The 15432-nt window shown below is 37.6% G+C and overlaps 1 protein-coding gene across 1 annotated transcript; it reads left to right on the top strand.

Annotated features, from left to right (window-relative positions):
• Positions 1-5475: 5475 nt before the first annotated feature.
• Positions 5476-6734, top strand: LOC112663717 (olfactory receptor 5B3-like). The gene has a single exon (XM_035701974.2). It carries the CDS (start codon positions 5476-5478, stop codon positions 6412-6414), a length of 939 nt encoding a protein of 312 aa, XP_035557867.2. The 3' UTR covers positions 6415-6734.
• The last annotated feature ends 8698 nt before the right edge of the window (positions 6735-15432 follow it).

The raw sequence follows: 15432 nt of genomic DNA, 5'->3' as shown, positions 1-15432 counted from the left end.
CACCTTGGAGTAACAACCTGGAAATAAGCACAGTCCACCAGGGAGCATACATCAAAACAAAAAGCTGAAATGGTCACATAAATGCAGAGAAATAATTTTTTAGGGCAAAATGAGTGAAGGATAGTAGGAGATACAGGTTTCCAGTTATAGAATGAATAAGTCACAAGGATGAAAGCTACAGCGCAGTGAGTAGAGTCAATGATAATGTAATATGGTTGATGGTGACACATGGCAGCTACACTTGTGGTGATCAGAGCCTAACTGTAGAGTTGTCAAATCACTATGTTGTTTGTCTGAAACTAATATTATGCAATAACCATACTTCAATAAAAAATAAAATAAGAGTTTTTTCATTGAAAACAAATAAACAAACAAAACTTTAGGCAAATATTTATCAGCTTTATTTGAAATCACCAAACACTAGAACCAACACAAATGTTCTTGAACTGAGAATAAGATAAATAATTGGTAATGACTGTACAGTGAAATACTACTCTGAAGGAAAAATATTCCACTCTGACACAGAAAGCAATACTAATTGAGTTTATACACTCAAAGAGTACTAATTCTATAATTATAGTTAAGTTCACACTCTTGAAAAGGCAAATTTATTGGGATGAAACAATTTATTGGTTGCCAGGGCAGCGGGTGGAAGAATGGGTTTGTCAGAAGAGGTTTGTATGAATTTTTGTAGGTGATAGTGCTTACTAGACATAAATTTGACAAAATCTTATAACCACTGGGATTGTGGATACTGTTATATGGAAATTATACTTAATTATAAGCTGATAAATATCACATGAAATAACAAGTAATACAAAAATGTGTGTGTTCAGTGAAATAACCAGCACAACTCCCACAGGCTGTTTAATTGTCTCCAACCTGGGAAAGGGATGAGGTGCTAGAAATGTTCTCTCAGGGGAAATTCCCAGAGAGCTCTGTGTCTCTATAATTCTCTCCACATCCCCATGCATTAGCCATTGAAATCTCAGTATGACTCCACATGCCACTGTTGTAGAGAGACCAGTCTACACGCTGAACCCCTTTGGAGATCATTTACTCATTTGAATGTTAATATTTGCTACTGCACAGAGATCTTATCCCAGGATATGCTATGAGCCCCCAGTCATATTCAGGGGAAATTCCCCAAGATAAAAATTACATTGATTGACTTAAAAATGATAACTTCTTATGGAGATGTCTTACAGACCCTCCCTTGTTTGTTATTTACAGACACAAGTTTGTGAATTATAAAAGAAGTAATCTTATCATCTTTATTTTACAAATAAGGAGGGGGTTAGTGATGCCTCTAAGGACACAGAAAGAATGCATGGTACGTACAGAAATTGAACCATGTTAATGTTTTAATGTTCTTTCTTCCATTTTCTCCTGCCTTAGAGACCTTGGAGCCTTATTATGACCATGTCCTGAGAGTAGTATTTATGCAGTATTCTACAGCTTTGATTCTGATTCAGATCCGTATTCAGAATTGGCCCTTCCTGCTCTTCCAGCAGACAGGTATGCATCCATATTCCCTACACATTTTTTAAAGATTTTATTTATTTATTCATGAGAGACAGAGAGAGAGAGAGAGGCAGAGACACAGGCAGAGGAAGAAGCAGGCTCCATGCAGGGAGCCCGACGTGGGACTCAATCCTGGGCCTCCAGGATCATGCCCTGGGCTGAAGGCAACACTAAACCGCTGAGCCACTAGGGCTGCCCATCCCTACACATTTTTAATGAGAAGTGTAATCTTTACAAAAGTGGTGGGACAGCTTTATCTACTTTCAGTTCTTTGAGGACAGAAATAGATATTTCAAAGTTTTTCCAAAATACTGAGATTAGACTGGGGTATAAATGTTAAAATTTCCATCAGAAGGGAATTTACTGATACTTACTTAAAGATCATCATCTTGCTTTTCTAAGGATAGGAACAAAAAGCCACGGATGATTCTCTAATTAATCTAGTGGTGATTTCATCCTGTTCACTAAATGCCGGACTCTCATTAGATGTAAACAAACAAGCAAAACAAACAAAAAACCTGCAAGAGTGAAATAATCTCTTTTTACAAGATTTTATTTATTTATTTATTTATTTATTTATTTATTTATTTATTTATTTATTATCATGAGAGAGTGGGAAAAAGAGCAAATGGAAAGGGAGAGAGAGAATCTCAAGTAGATTCTGTGCTCATGCTGACCATGGAGTCAACGGGGACTGGATCTCACGACTCTGAGATCATGACCTGAACTGAAATCAGGAGTCAGAGGCTCAACCGACAGAGTCAACGTCAGGCTCCAAAATTATCTTTAAAGTATAAAAATTCGGGATCCCTGGGTGGCGCAGCGGTTTGGCGCCTGCCTTTGGCCCAGGGCGCGATCCTGGAGACCCGGGATCGAATCCCACATCGGGCTCCCAGTGCATGGAGCCTGCTTCTCCCTCTGCCTGTGTCTCTGCCTCTCTCTCTCTCTCTGTGACTATCATAAAAAAAAAAAAAATTTAAAAAAAAATAAATAAAGTATAAAAATTCAAATATGGATTAACAAGATCCAAACGACATTTAAAATCTTCCCTTATAATCTCAAGCTTCATCATCTTCCCCTATAATCTCAATGAATTAAACTGTGAGTCTTGACTCCTTCCCAGGCTAGCTGCATAATTTTCGAGCATTACATAACTTCTCAAGTCCTCACACTCCACAGTGGTGAAGGAAGTATAGCAATACTCCCTACCGTGTACACACACACATTAACATATAAAGCCTTTCTTATCACTTATAGAACATAGAATAAGCTCCAAGTGGACGTGTGTGTTAAGGTTGACAAATGATGTCATCATGGGACAGGCTTGTACAGGGAAGTTGCCAAACTTAGGAGAAAGGTGTTAGTAGTTAGCAGAAAAGGCAAACCCTTCCGACTTCAAATGAAGTGAACAGATTTGCAGCACTGTTTCTATGGAAGAACAGATTCAAATGAAATATTTTATTTTTTCTAAAGATTTTATTTATTTATTCATGAGACACACACACACACACACACAGAGAGAGAGGCAGAGACTAGGCAGAGGGAGAAGCAAGCTCCCTGCGGGTAACCCATGCATGATTCGAGCCCAGGACCCCAGGATCATGCCCTGAGCCAGAGGCAGAACTTAACAACTGAGCACCCAGGCATCCTTCAAATGAAATATTTTATAACATGGGCTTGCCACCAATATAGATCTCCAGGCTGAAGGGAGCCCACAGACATGGAACTGTCAACCCTTGATCTCTGATTCTGCTGTGAGATGGCAGTCATGAGAGAAGGAATAAGTTCTCCAGAGGTGGTGGGGGGGCTCCCATCCAGCTAAGGTGGAGATTTCAAGGAAGAAATTAACCAAAAGAAGGATTGCATGGACCTTTGGAGGCAGCTGATTGCTTGGGTGAAGTGAAAACAGACTAAGAAATCCCAGAGATCACAGACAACCTCCAAGGACCTCATGTGTGAGAAAAGGCATATTGAAGAGACTCTTCAAGACTTCGTACTTCACACACGTCCGAAGCCCTGCAAGACACCACCCATTTTCCCCAGGGCAACATAAAGACAATCATTCCATCCTAACAATAATATTGTAGCTCATCAGACTGTGCTAATCAACCAGATTTTATTGGTTTTTTTAAGATTTTATTTATTTAATCATGAGAGACACACACACACACAGATTGGCAGAGGCACAGGCAGAGGGAGAAGCAGACTTCATGCAGGGAGCCCCATGCAGAACTTGATTCCCGGACTCAAGGATCACAGCCTGGGCAGAAGGCGGTGCTAAACCACTGAGCCACCTGGGCTGCCCAATTTTATTGTTTTTAAAGCAATATCTAAAAAAAAAAAAAAATAAAAAAAATAAAGCAATATCTTATTTAATTCTCATAACAATACTATAATGTAGATCTCATTACTGTCTTATTTTTCTAGACATGGAAATAGGAGGTTCAGATAAGTTAGCTTAGGACTAATGATTCCTCATTAGTAAATGGTAGTAGAGTTGATATGTACTTCATCTTGGATCCCAAGCTCTACACCCAATACTGTGTCTTCCCCTCAGATGGCTGTCTTCCCCTGGTGGCTGTCCTGGCTCTTATTGCTTCAGTATCACTTCACATCCACTCTGTGTGTATCTCTTGGACACTTCACTGGGAAACCCCAAACAATGAATTTGGACCAATGGCAACAATAAACAATTGTATTGAATTAACTTAAATTTGATTTAAATATAGTTTAGAAGATCACTTTAGGAACCACTCAGCATGGATTCAGATATTGGCTTGGATCCCAAGCATGGCTTCTCAATTAATAGTCATTTGAAATATAAAAAATTATTCAACCTCTGTGCATCATAGTTCATTTTCCTCCGAGCTTTTTTTTTTTTTTTTTTTTTGAGGATTTTAAGTCATCTGTACACCCAACATTCGGCTAAAACTCACAACCCCAAGAGGAGGTTCTACCAATTAAGCCAGCCAGGCATTCCTCGCTGTGCATCATAATTTAAATGAATGTAATAAATCAAACTCCTAATGTTCTTGAAATGATGTATGAATATATAGCTCTACTTGTACTTACAATAGGATTTTGTCCCAAGAAAGCCACTGTACATTGAAAATATAAGATGAAATTTCACTTACTACATCAGACCTGCTAAACATCATACCTTAGCCTCTCCTAATTAGCAACTTTCCAGCACTTAGCATTAGTGAACAGTTGGGCAAAAATCATCTCACACAAAGCCTACTTTATAATAAAGGGTTGAATACCTCATGAATTTGTTGAATACAGTACTGCAAGTGAAACACAGAATGACTGTGCTGGTACAGGATGGTTGTAAATGTATCAGCTGTTGACCCTCACGATCGCCTGGCTGACCTGGCGCTGAGGTTCACTGTCCCTGCCCAGCACCAGGAGAGACGACTGAACCAACTATCACTAGCCCAGAAAAAGATCCACATCAAAATTTGAAGCATAGTTTCTACTGCACTATGTTTCTTTTGCACTATGATAGAGTTGAAAAATCATTAAGTCAAATCATCATTAAGTTGGGGACTCTCTGTACATCTACAGTGTTTACAGTATTTCCTGGCAAGTGAGCAACATGCAAGTATCTACTTTTACTAGGACTGGGAAAAGTGAATCATCAGCTGTATTCATTCTGGACAAGCTATCTTAATCAACTTATTTAATTTTTTTCTATCTCATTTTACAAATTTATAACATTTTAGAAATGAGAAGATGCTCCATACTTCAGAGTCCACAGTTTATAAACCTATATGTAATTTTTGCACTAACTTTTGTGGTCAAGCTAACATTTTATCTGGAGAATCTTGAAATACAAGCTATTGCTCTGATAAATAACACATACTGTATATACACTTTTCAATGTAAGTTTCTTTATCACTCAATTCTTTCTTCTCATTAGCCACAGAGCATCTGTGGTCCTCAACATTGATGGATAACAGGACAGAAGTGACACAGTTCATCCTGCTGGGACTAACCAATGACCCAGAACTGCAGGTTCCTCTCTTCATAATGTTCACCTTCATCTACCTCATCACTCTGGTTGGGAATTTGGGGATTACTGTGCTGATTCTCTTGGACTCCCGTCTCCACACTCCCATGTACTTTTTCCTCAGTAACCTGTCTCTGGCAGACTTTGGTTACTCCACAGTTGTCACACCCACAGTCATGGCTGGGTTACTTCTAGGAGACCAGGTCATCTCCTACAGTGCATGTGTTGCTCAGATGTTTGTTTTTGCTGTCTTTGCCACTGTGGAAAATTATCTCTTGGCCTCAATGGCCTATGACCGCTACGCAGCAGTGTGCAAACCCCTCCATTACACCACCACCATGACGACAGGCGTGTGTGTTCGTCTGGCCATAGGCTGCTATGTCTGTGGTTTCCTCAATGCCTCTATCCACATTGGAGGCACATTTAGTCTCTCTTTCTGTATGAACAATGAAGTCCATCACTTTTTCTGTGATATCCCAGCAGTCATGGTTCTTTCTTGCTCTGATAGACACGTCAGTGAGCTGGATCTTGTTTATGCAACCACTTTTAACATCATTTTTGCTCTTCTAGTTATCTTTGTATCCTACATATTCATATTTATCACCATCCTGAAGATGCACTCTTCTTCAGGATACCTAAAGGCTATATCCACCTGTGCTTCCCACCTCACTGCAGTGTCCATCTTCTATGGAGCAGTCATCTTCATGTACACACAGCCCAGCTCCAGCCATTCCATGGACACAGACAAAATGGCATCCGTGTTCTACACCATGGTCATCCCCATGCTGAACCCTGTGGTCTACAGCCTGAGAAACAAGGAGGTCAAGAATGCCTTCATGAAAATTTTTTTAGAGTCAAAGTTGTCTTTAGGATTGTGATTTTTAACATTTTACAATGAATATTATTCTAGTTACATTAAGGCCAGAGTGCAAATAAGTTCCTGAAGTGATATTCTAACTTATTCAAATGTCTCTCATCCTGAAAGAAAGCAAACATTATGTGTAGAAAATAAACCTAAACAAGAATTGCTAAGAATGGCTAATTAATCTTGGGATTAATTCTCAAAAACTTTATTGAGGATATGCATTTATTCATTTATTTAACATGCATTTTTTTTCTACCACATCAATGCAGAAACACTTAAAATAGGGGTGGAATTGGACCATGAACGGAAGTGCATGCATGTGCCCATGAGGATACTTACACACTGGAGTAGGCAAATTCCCAATATTAAATAGAATGTTGCCAGTTTTTAATAATCATAATTTAAATATTTTAATTCATGTATTAGAATAGAAATTTATGTCCCATATTTGTCACCTCTTTAGTTGAATTCTGCTCTAAGAGTCCTAACTTCAGAATGAAAATAATATACTATCAAAGGTTGGGACACCTGGGTGGCTCAGTGGTTGAGCATCTGCCTTTGATTCACGGCATGATCCCCATCCAGGGATCAAGTCCCACATCAGGCTCCCTGTGAGGAACTTGTTTCTCCCTCTGTCTATGTCTCTGCTTCTCTCTGTGTCTCTCAGGAATAAGTAAATATAATCCTTAAAAAATATGTATATACTATCAAATGAAAGTATCTAATTTGGGGGACTCATTTTATTGGGAGATACATACATATAGTATCCTATGTGAATTAATATTTCTGCCTTAATTGAAACATTACATAGAACTACCATGCTCATATTACAATATTCAAAAGGCAAAGCACAGCTAGAGGGTGAGAAAAATGGAAGAAGACTAAAAGTATTTTTCAATTTCTTCAAATATTTCTAGCAATTCTCACACTACTAAAAACTTCACTGAAAACCGATAATGTACATTTTGCTTCTAGAAATATGTTGGAATGATTAATGCTCGTATTTCATGTTTCCTTTGCTGATTTAAATTATTTTTTGGAAACTCCCTATTCTTCTTACCCTACTTCATTCACGTGATTTTCTTTCTATTTCTTCATGATCTAACAACTTTAAAGATGGTCCTGCCTAAGGCCATTTGTACTTGCTTTTCCTGCTATAGAACATTCTCTTACTCTATTAAGGTCATTGTTTAAATATTACTCTATTAATATTTTTCCTGACCACCTTCATAAACTAGTCCCCTTTTACTCACCAGGTACACTATTCTTCCACTCCGTGACATTCTTCATACCTTTATAAATCCTCATCTCTTGTATACTTATTTGTCTTCTTGTCCTGATTCAGGACCCATCAACTAGAATTTAAACTGTATGAGGGCAATGGATTATTTGTTTTGTTTACAACATAATTCTTAGTACCTAAATGTCTGTTTCATAATAGATTCTCAATAAATGAATGAAGTATTTAAGCTTTGAGTACAACTGTATTGATATGCTAAATCTTTTAACTGTTGATAATTATTGTATATCACACACAACATAAAACACTTATGTATTTATTTTAATATAAACCTCTTAGATAGATGTATGGTGCATTTCAAGAAGCAAAGCTGATTTTCTGCTTTGCTGAAATATTTTTATCTACATTTTCACTGAGTGCTTGCACTCTACTGTTTGGACACAGGAATTTCCTGGATCTCATAATCAAGTGAATCATCTGAAACAATCTCATAATTTTTACTCAGCAGTGATGTCGCATTAAATGGCAAGGAATACATCAAACAAATGCTAGTTAGTAATTATAAAAATACTTTAAATATCATATTATTTAAGGGTTAGTATCTGATTATGTTTGAAAATTACTTCTTATGTATGAAATATAATTAACTGAAGTAATTCTGAGTATCTATGTAGAATATAAACATGGCAATAATCTGTCACTAATAATGGAAATGCACATTCAATTTACTAGTATAATGCACAACTTTTATGCTTTTAAGTTTGATTCTCAGAGAGCTCTATCCTATACAAACCTACCTACAGGAATGAGTAACCTCATCTAATTTGTTATCTCTAGACAATAGAAGGCTTTTACTATTTCAATATTTGTCAGATTGCACTTGAATATGCAAATATTCTCATGCTGCTATTTGAGGGCAGTGTAGAATAACACAAATATTCTTCTTTTGCTTTTTATGGTGATGTTTCTCCTATTGCAAACATTTCCAATTATTATTTTAATTATTTAATCTTAGAACTATTTGAGAGTTATACAAAATTTTCAAAATAGTGCAGAATATACAATCTAAACCTGTGGCCATCTGGAAAATGGTCTGCAAAGAGATCTACATCCTAATTCCTGGAACCTTCCAAGGTTACCTTATGTGGCCTAAAAAGACTATGCAGATGTGATTAATTTAAGGATTTTATCCCAGATTTTCTGGGAGGACCATAAAGGAAATTCCACATATATTTACAAGAGAGAGTTCATGAGACGTGACCATAGATAAAAGAGGACTAGACAATGTGATCTTGAAAACAGACTGGAGCGATGTGACCACAAACCATGGGTAACAGCAGCCACAGGAAGATTGTGAGGCAAGAAATGGATTTCCCTTTAGATCCTATGGAGGGAAGATGGCTCCTTTGACACACTGTTCAGGAAAACTGTTTTTGGACTTCTGGATTCTAGACTGTGAAACAATGAATATGTATTGTTTAAGCTTCCAAGTTTTTGATTATTTGTAATAGCAACCATAGACAACTGATACAATTCTTGCCTGGTTTCCTCTACAGAATAATCTTATATTACCTGGGACATCTATAAGACTAGGAAATCATATTGGCATCATATTATTTTCTAAACTTCAGGTTTTATTCAGATTTCATTAATATAATCATTTTCCTCATCTTGTATTTAGTTGTCATACCTCCTTAATCTTGGCCTGTGACAAGCTCTCTGTCTGTCCCTGTTTATGATGACCTTGACAGCTTCAAGGAGTACTGGTCAGGTATCTCACAGAATGTCCTTCAGTAGTGGTTTGCTGATGTTTTCTCATAGTCTATTCTATTCTTTCAGATTTTCTACATAGACAACTATGTAACCTGTGAACAAAGATAGTTTTCATTTCTTCCTTCCCAAAGTTTCCATATTGTGCGATTCCATTCCTATAACACACAGTCGGAAAAAAAACAAAAACAAACAAAAAACAAAAAACACCAACAGTGCAAGAGGGTTCCCTTTTCTCCGCATCCTCTCCAACATTTGTGGTTTCCTGCCTTGTTAATTTTCCCCATTCTCACTGGTGTGAGGTGGTATCTCATTGTGGTTTTGATTTGTATTTCCCTGATGGCAAGTGATGCAGAGCATTTTCTCATGTGTTTGTTGGCCATGTCTATGTCTTCCTCTGTGAGATTTCTCTTCATGTCTTTTGCCCATTTCATGATTGGATTGTTTGTTTCTTTGGTGTTGAGTTTAATAAATTCTTTATAGATCTTGGAAACTACGCCTTTATCTGATACGTCATTTGCAAATATCTTCTCCCCCCATTCTGGAGGTTGTCTTTTAGTTTTGTTGACTGTATCCTTTGCTGTGCAGAAGATTCTTATCTTGATGAAGTCCCAATAGTTCATTTTTGCTTTTGTTTCTTTTGCCTTCGTGTATGTATCTTGCAAGAAGTTCCTGTGGTCGAATTCAAAAGGGGTGTTGCCTGTGTTCTTCTCTAGGATTTTGATGGATTCTTGTCTCACATTTAGATCTTTCATCCATTTTGAGTTTATCTTTGTGTATGGTGAAAGAGAGTGGTCTAGTTTCATTCTTCTGCATGTGGGTGTCCAATTTTCCCAGCACCACTTATTGAAGAGACTGTCTTTTTTTCCAGTGGCTAGTGTTTCCTGTTTTGTTGAATATTAGTTGACCATAAAGTTGAGGGTCCACTTCTGAATTCTCTATTCTGTTCCATTGATCTATGTGAACTGGTGCAGCCACTCTGGAAAACTGAGTGGTGGTTCCTCAAAGAGTTAAAAATAGATCTTCCCTAGACCCAGCAATTGCACTGCTGAGGGATTTACCCCAAAGATACAGATGCAATGAAACGCCGGGACACCTGCACCCCGATGTTTATAGCAGCAATGTCCACAATAGCCAAACTGTGGAAGGAGCCTCCGTGTCCATCAAAAGATGAATGGATAAAGAAGATGTGGTTTATGTATACAATGGAATATTACTCAGCCATTAGAAACGACAAATACCCACCATTTGCTTCAACGTGGATGGAACTGGAGGGTATTATGCTGAGTGAAATAAGTCAATAGGAGAAGGACAAACATCATATGTTCTCATTCATTTAGGGAATATAAATAATAGTGAAAGGGAATAGAAGGGAAGGAAGAAGAAATGGGTAGGAAATATCAGAAAGGGAGACACAACATGAAGACTGCTAACTCTGGGAAATGAACTAGGGGTGGTGGAAGGGGAGGAGGGTGGGGGGTGGGGGTGAATGGGTGATGGGCACTGAGGGGGGCACTTGATAGGATGAGCCCTGGGTGTTATTCTGTATGTTGGCAAATTGAACACCAATAAAAAATAAATTTATTATTAAAAAACAACAACAACAACAAAAACCTCAGTGATTTCCAAGGTTTGGAGAAGTAGGAGTGGTTGTCTAAAAAGGAATAGAAATGGAAATTCTAAGATGATAATGTATTCTTTATGGTAACTTGCTGATGAACACATGACTCTGCGTTTGTTAAAACCCATAGAACAATATGTAGCAAAGAGCAAAATTTAATATATATAAATTGAAAGAAACAGCCAGGAGCAGAGAAGAATCCCAGGAGTGAACACAGACTATGAAAAAAATCTCGGAGCAGCCCGGGTGGCTCGGCAGTTTAGCCCCACCTTTGCCCGGGGGTGTGCTCCTGGAGACCCCGGATCAAGTCCCGTGTTGGGCTCCCTGCATGGAGCCCGCTTCTTGCATTTCTCCCAACATTATCTATAGACTCATTGGAGTCTCAAATGAAATATCACTAAGTTATTTTGTGAATATCAACAAACTGATTCTAATTTGTACAGAGACCCAGAATAGCTAACACAATATTGAAGGGAAAGAACAAAGTTAGAAGATTGACACTACTCAACTTCAAGACTTAATATAAAATTGCAATAATCAAGACAGTGAGGTATAGCACCATTAGTTACAATAGCTAAATTATGGAAGCAGTCCAAGTATCCATCTATAGATAAATGGATAAAGAAGATGTGGCGTATATACATACAATGGAATATTATTCAGCCATAGAAAAGAATGAAATCTTGCCTTTTGTAACAATAATGAAGCTAGAGAGTATAATGCTAAGTGAAATAACTCAGTCAGAGAAAAACAAATACCATATGATCTCACTCATATGTGGAATTTAAGAAACAAAACAAACGAGCAAAGGAAAAAAGAGAGAGAGAAACCAAGAAACGGACTCTTAGCTATAGAGAACAAATTGATGGTTATCAGAGGTGAGGTGGAGGAGTGAAATAGGTGATGGGGGTTAAACAGTACACTTATTAATAAGAGAAAAAAAGACAGTCAGGTGTTGGCAAAATAATAGACCAATAGATCAGTGGAACAAAATAGAGAGCTAGAAATAGATTTACAAAAATATACTCAACTGATTTTTGATAAAGGAGCAAAGACAATCCAATGGAGCAAAGATAATCTTTTTAACAAATGATGCTGGAATAAATGGACATCTTCATGCAAAAAAACATGAATGTACACACAAATCTTACATGAAAATTAACTCAAATGTGGGATCCCTGGGTGGCTCAGCAGTTTGGTTCCTGCCTTCGGAGGCGTTATCCTGGAGTCCCGAGATTGAGTCCCACATCGGGCTCCTTGCATGGAGCCAGCTTCTCCCTCTGCCTGTGTCTCTGCCTCTCTCTCTCTCTTTTCTCTCTCTCTCATGAATAAATGAATAAGATCTTTAAAAAAATTAACTCAAATGGATCATAGACCTGAATGTAAAATACAAAATTATAAAACTCTGGAAGATAACACAGGAGAAGGCCTAGATGGCCTTGGGTTTGACAGTGACTTTTAAAGATATGATACCAAAGGCACAATCCATGAAAGAAATAGTTGATTAACTGGATTTCATAAAAATTAAAAACGTCTACTTTATGAAAGATATCTTCAAGGAAATGAGAAGACAAGCCACAGACTAGGAGAAATATTTGCAAAAACTACATCTGATAAAGAACTGTCACCCACGTATACAAAGAACTCTTAAAACTCAACAATAAGTAAATAAGCAAGCCAATTAAAAAAGAAATAAAAATCTTAACAGATTTCATCAAAGAGAATATACAGAAGACAAGCATATGCAAAGATGATCGACAGCATATTTCACAAAGGATTGTAAGTTAAAAAAAAAAGAAAAGAATGTGTGTATGGTGATGGATATTCCCTAGATCTTTAGCGGTAATCATTTTGCAATGTATACAAATATTGAATCATTAGGTTGTATGCCTGAAACTAATGTTGCATGTGAATTATTCCTCAATAAAAAAATCAGTGGGATACTACCACACACCCATTAGAATGGCCCAAATCTGTAACTCTGACAACACCAGGGATGAAGAGGAGGTGGAGCAACAGAAACTCTAATTCACAGGTGGGAAAGTAAAATGGTAAAACTACTTTGGAAGAGAGTGTGGCAGTTCCTTACAAAACTAAACATACTTGGGAACCCTGGGTGGCGCAGCGGTTTGGCGCCTGCCTTTGGCCCAGGGCGCGATCCTGGAGACCCAGGATCGAATCCCACATCGGGCTCCCGGTGCATGGAGCCTGCTTCTCTCTCTGCCTCTCTCTCTCTCTCTCTCTCTGTATGACTATCATAAATTAAAAAAAAAAAAAAAAAAAAAAAAACTAAACATACTTAAACCATATAATCCTGGAAGTTACCCAAAGGAGCTGAAAACTTACATCTACTCAAAATCTGCACATGGATATTTATAAATGCTTTATTCATTTTTAAAAATATTTTATTTATTTATTCACGAGAGACAGAGAGAGAGGCAGAGACATAGGCAGAGGGAGAAGCAGGCTCCCTGCAGGGAGCCCAATTCAGGACTGGACCCTGGACTGGGATTATGCCCTGAGCCAAAGGCAAATGCTCAATCACTGAGCCACCCAGGCATCTCCATAAGGCTTTATTAATAATAGCTAAATCCTGGAAGTAACCAATTTGTCCATCAGTAGATAAATGGATTAATAACTGTGGTCCATCCAGACAATGAAATATTAGGACTAAAAAATGAGTTATCAAGCCCTGAAATGACATAGAGATTATTTAAGTATTTATTATTACATAAAATAAGTCAATCTGAAAGGTTTTAGTGGAAAATACAAAACTGTGGATGTAGTGGACAGCCAAGTGGTTGCCAGGGGTTGAGAAAGGAGAGATATAAATTGGTGGAGGACAGAGGATTCTTAGGGCAGTGAAAATGCTCTCTGTATGATACTAAAATGATGGCTGCAATTCATTATACATTTGTCCAAATTCATAGAATGTACAACACCAAGAGAACACTAAGGTAAACTATGGACTTTGTCTAATTATGATGTATCAGCATAAGTGCATCAATTGTAAACGCACCATTCTGGAGAGGGGAAGGTTGATAATGGCATTGACTACGCATGTGCGGGGATGGAGGCATATAGGAACTCACTGTATCTTCTCAATTTTGCTGTGAACTTAAAATTGCACCTAAAAGGGTATATAAAATATACAAACAGGAGAAGTATAAAATAGAATAAAACATAAATATTCTTTAGAATAAAATATGATGGAATATTACTCAGCCATCAGAAGAGACAAATACCCACCACTTCCTTTGACATGATGGAACTGGAGGGTATTACACTGAGTGAAATAAGTCAATTGGAGAAGGACAATCATCGTATGGTTTCACTCAGGTGGGGAATATAAGAAATAGTGAAAGGGATTATAAGGGAAAGGAGAGGAATTGAGTGGGAAAAATTAGAGAGGGAGACAAACCATAAGAGACTCCTAACTCTGGGAAACAAACAAAGGGTTGCCGAAGGGGAGGTGGGTGCGGAGATGAAGTAAATGGGTGATAGGCAATGAGGAGGGCACTTGATGGGATGAGCACTGGGTGTTAAACTATATGTTGGCAAATTGAATTTAAATAAAAAAGATGTAAAAAAAAGAATAAAATACAACAAAAGTCATATATATGATACAAGAAATCTTATCAGTTAATGTATTGGAGAAATATTAGATGAGACAAAATTGAATTCAAATTTAGCATATCAAAGTTAGAACTTAAAAATATTCAAAATATAATACTCTCTACCTCTATCTATATCTATCCATCTATCTATACTACTTTTTTATCCATTCATCAGTCAGTGAGAGAGTATTATGTTAAGTGAAATAAGTCAGAGAAAGACAAATACCATCTGATTTCACTCATGTGGAATTTAAGAAACAAAATAAATGAGCAAAGCAATAAAGAGAAGTGAGGGAGGAGAGAGAGAGAGCGATACAGAGAGAGAGAGAGAGAGAGAGAGAACAGGCTGATGGTTACCAGAGGGGAGGAAGGTGGGGGGAAGGTGAAATAGATGATGAGGATTAAAGAGGATACTCATTGTGATGAGCACTGGCTAATGTATGGGAATGTTGAATCACTAAATTGTACACCTGAAACTATTATTATACTGAATGGAAATGTAAAGGAGAAAACCACAATAAAAATATGGTAGATAAAAACCAGGGGGGCACCTGGGTGGTTCAGTGGTTGAGCATTTGCCTTTGGCCCAGGGTGTGTTCCTGGGATGGAGTTCTACATCATGATCCCCACAGGGAGCCTGGTTCTCCTGCTACTTATGTCTCTGTCTGCCTGTCTCTCTCTCTGTATCTCTCATGAATATATAGATAATATCTTTTAAAAAACTAATTTTCAGAAATGGGGATAAAAGACACATCAGAAAGAAAATAGTCCACTGTATTACAA

Source organism: Canis lupus, chromosome 18 (assembly GCF_003254725.2).
Source record: "Canis lupus dingo isolate Sandy chromosome 18, ASM325472v2, whole genome shotgun sequence".
NCBI lineage: Eukaryota > Metazoa > Chordata > Mammalia > Carnivora > Canidae > Canis > Canis lupus.
This window is presented reverse-complemented; position numbering and strand designations above follow the sequence as displayed.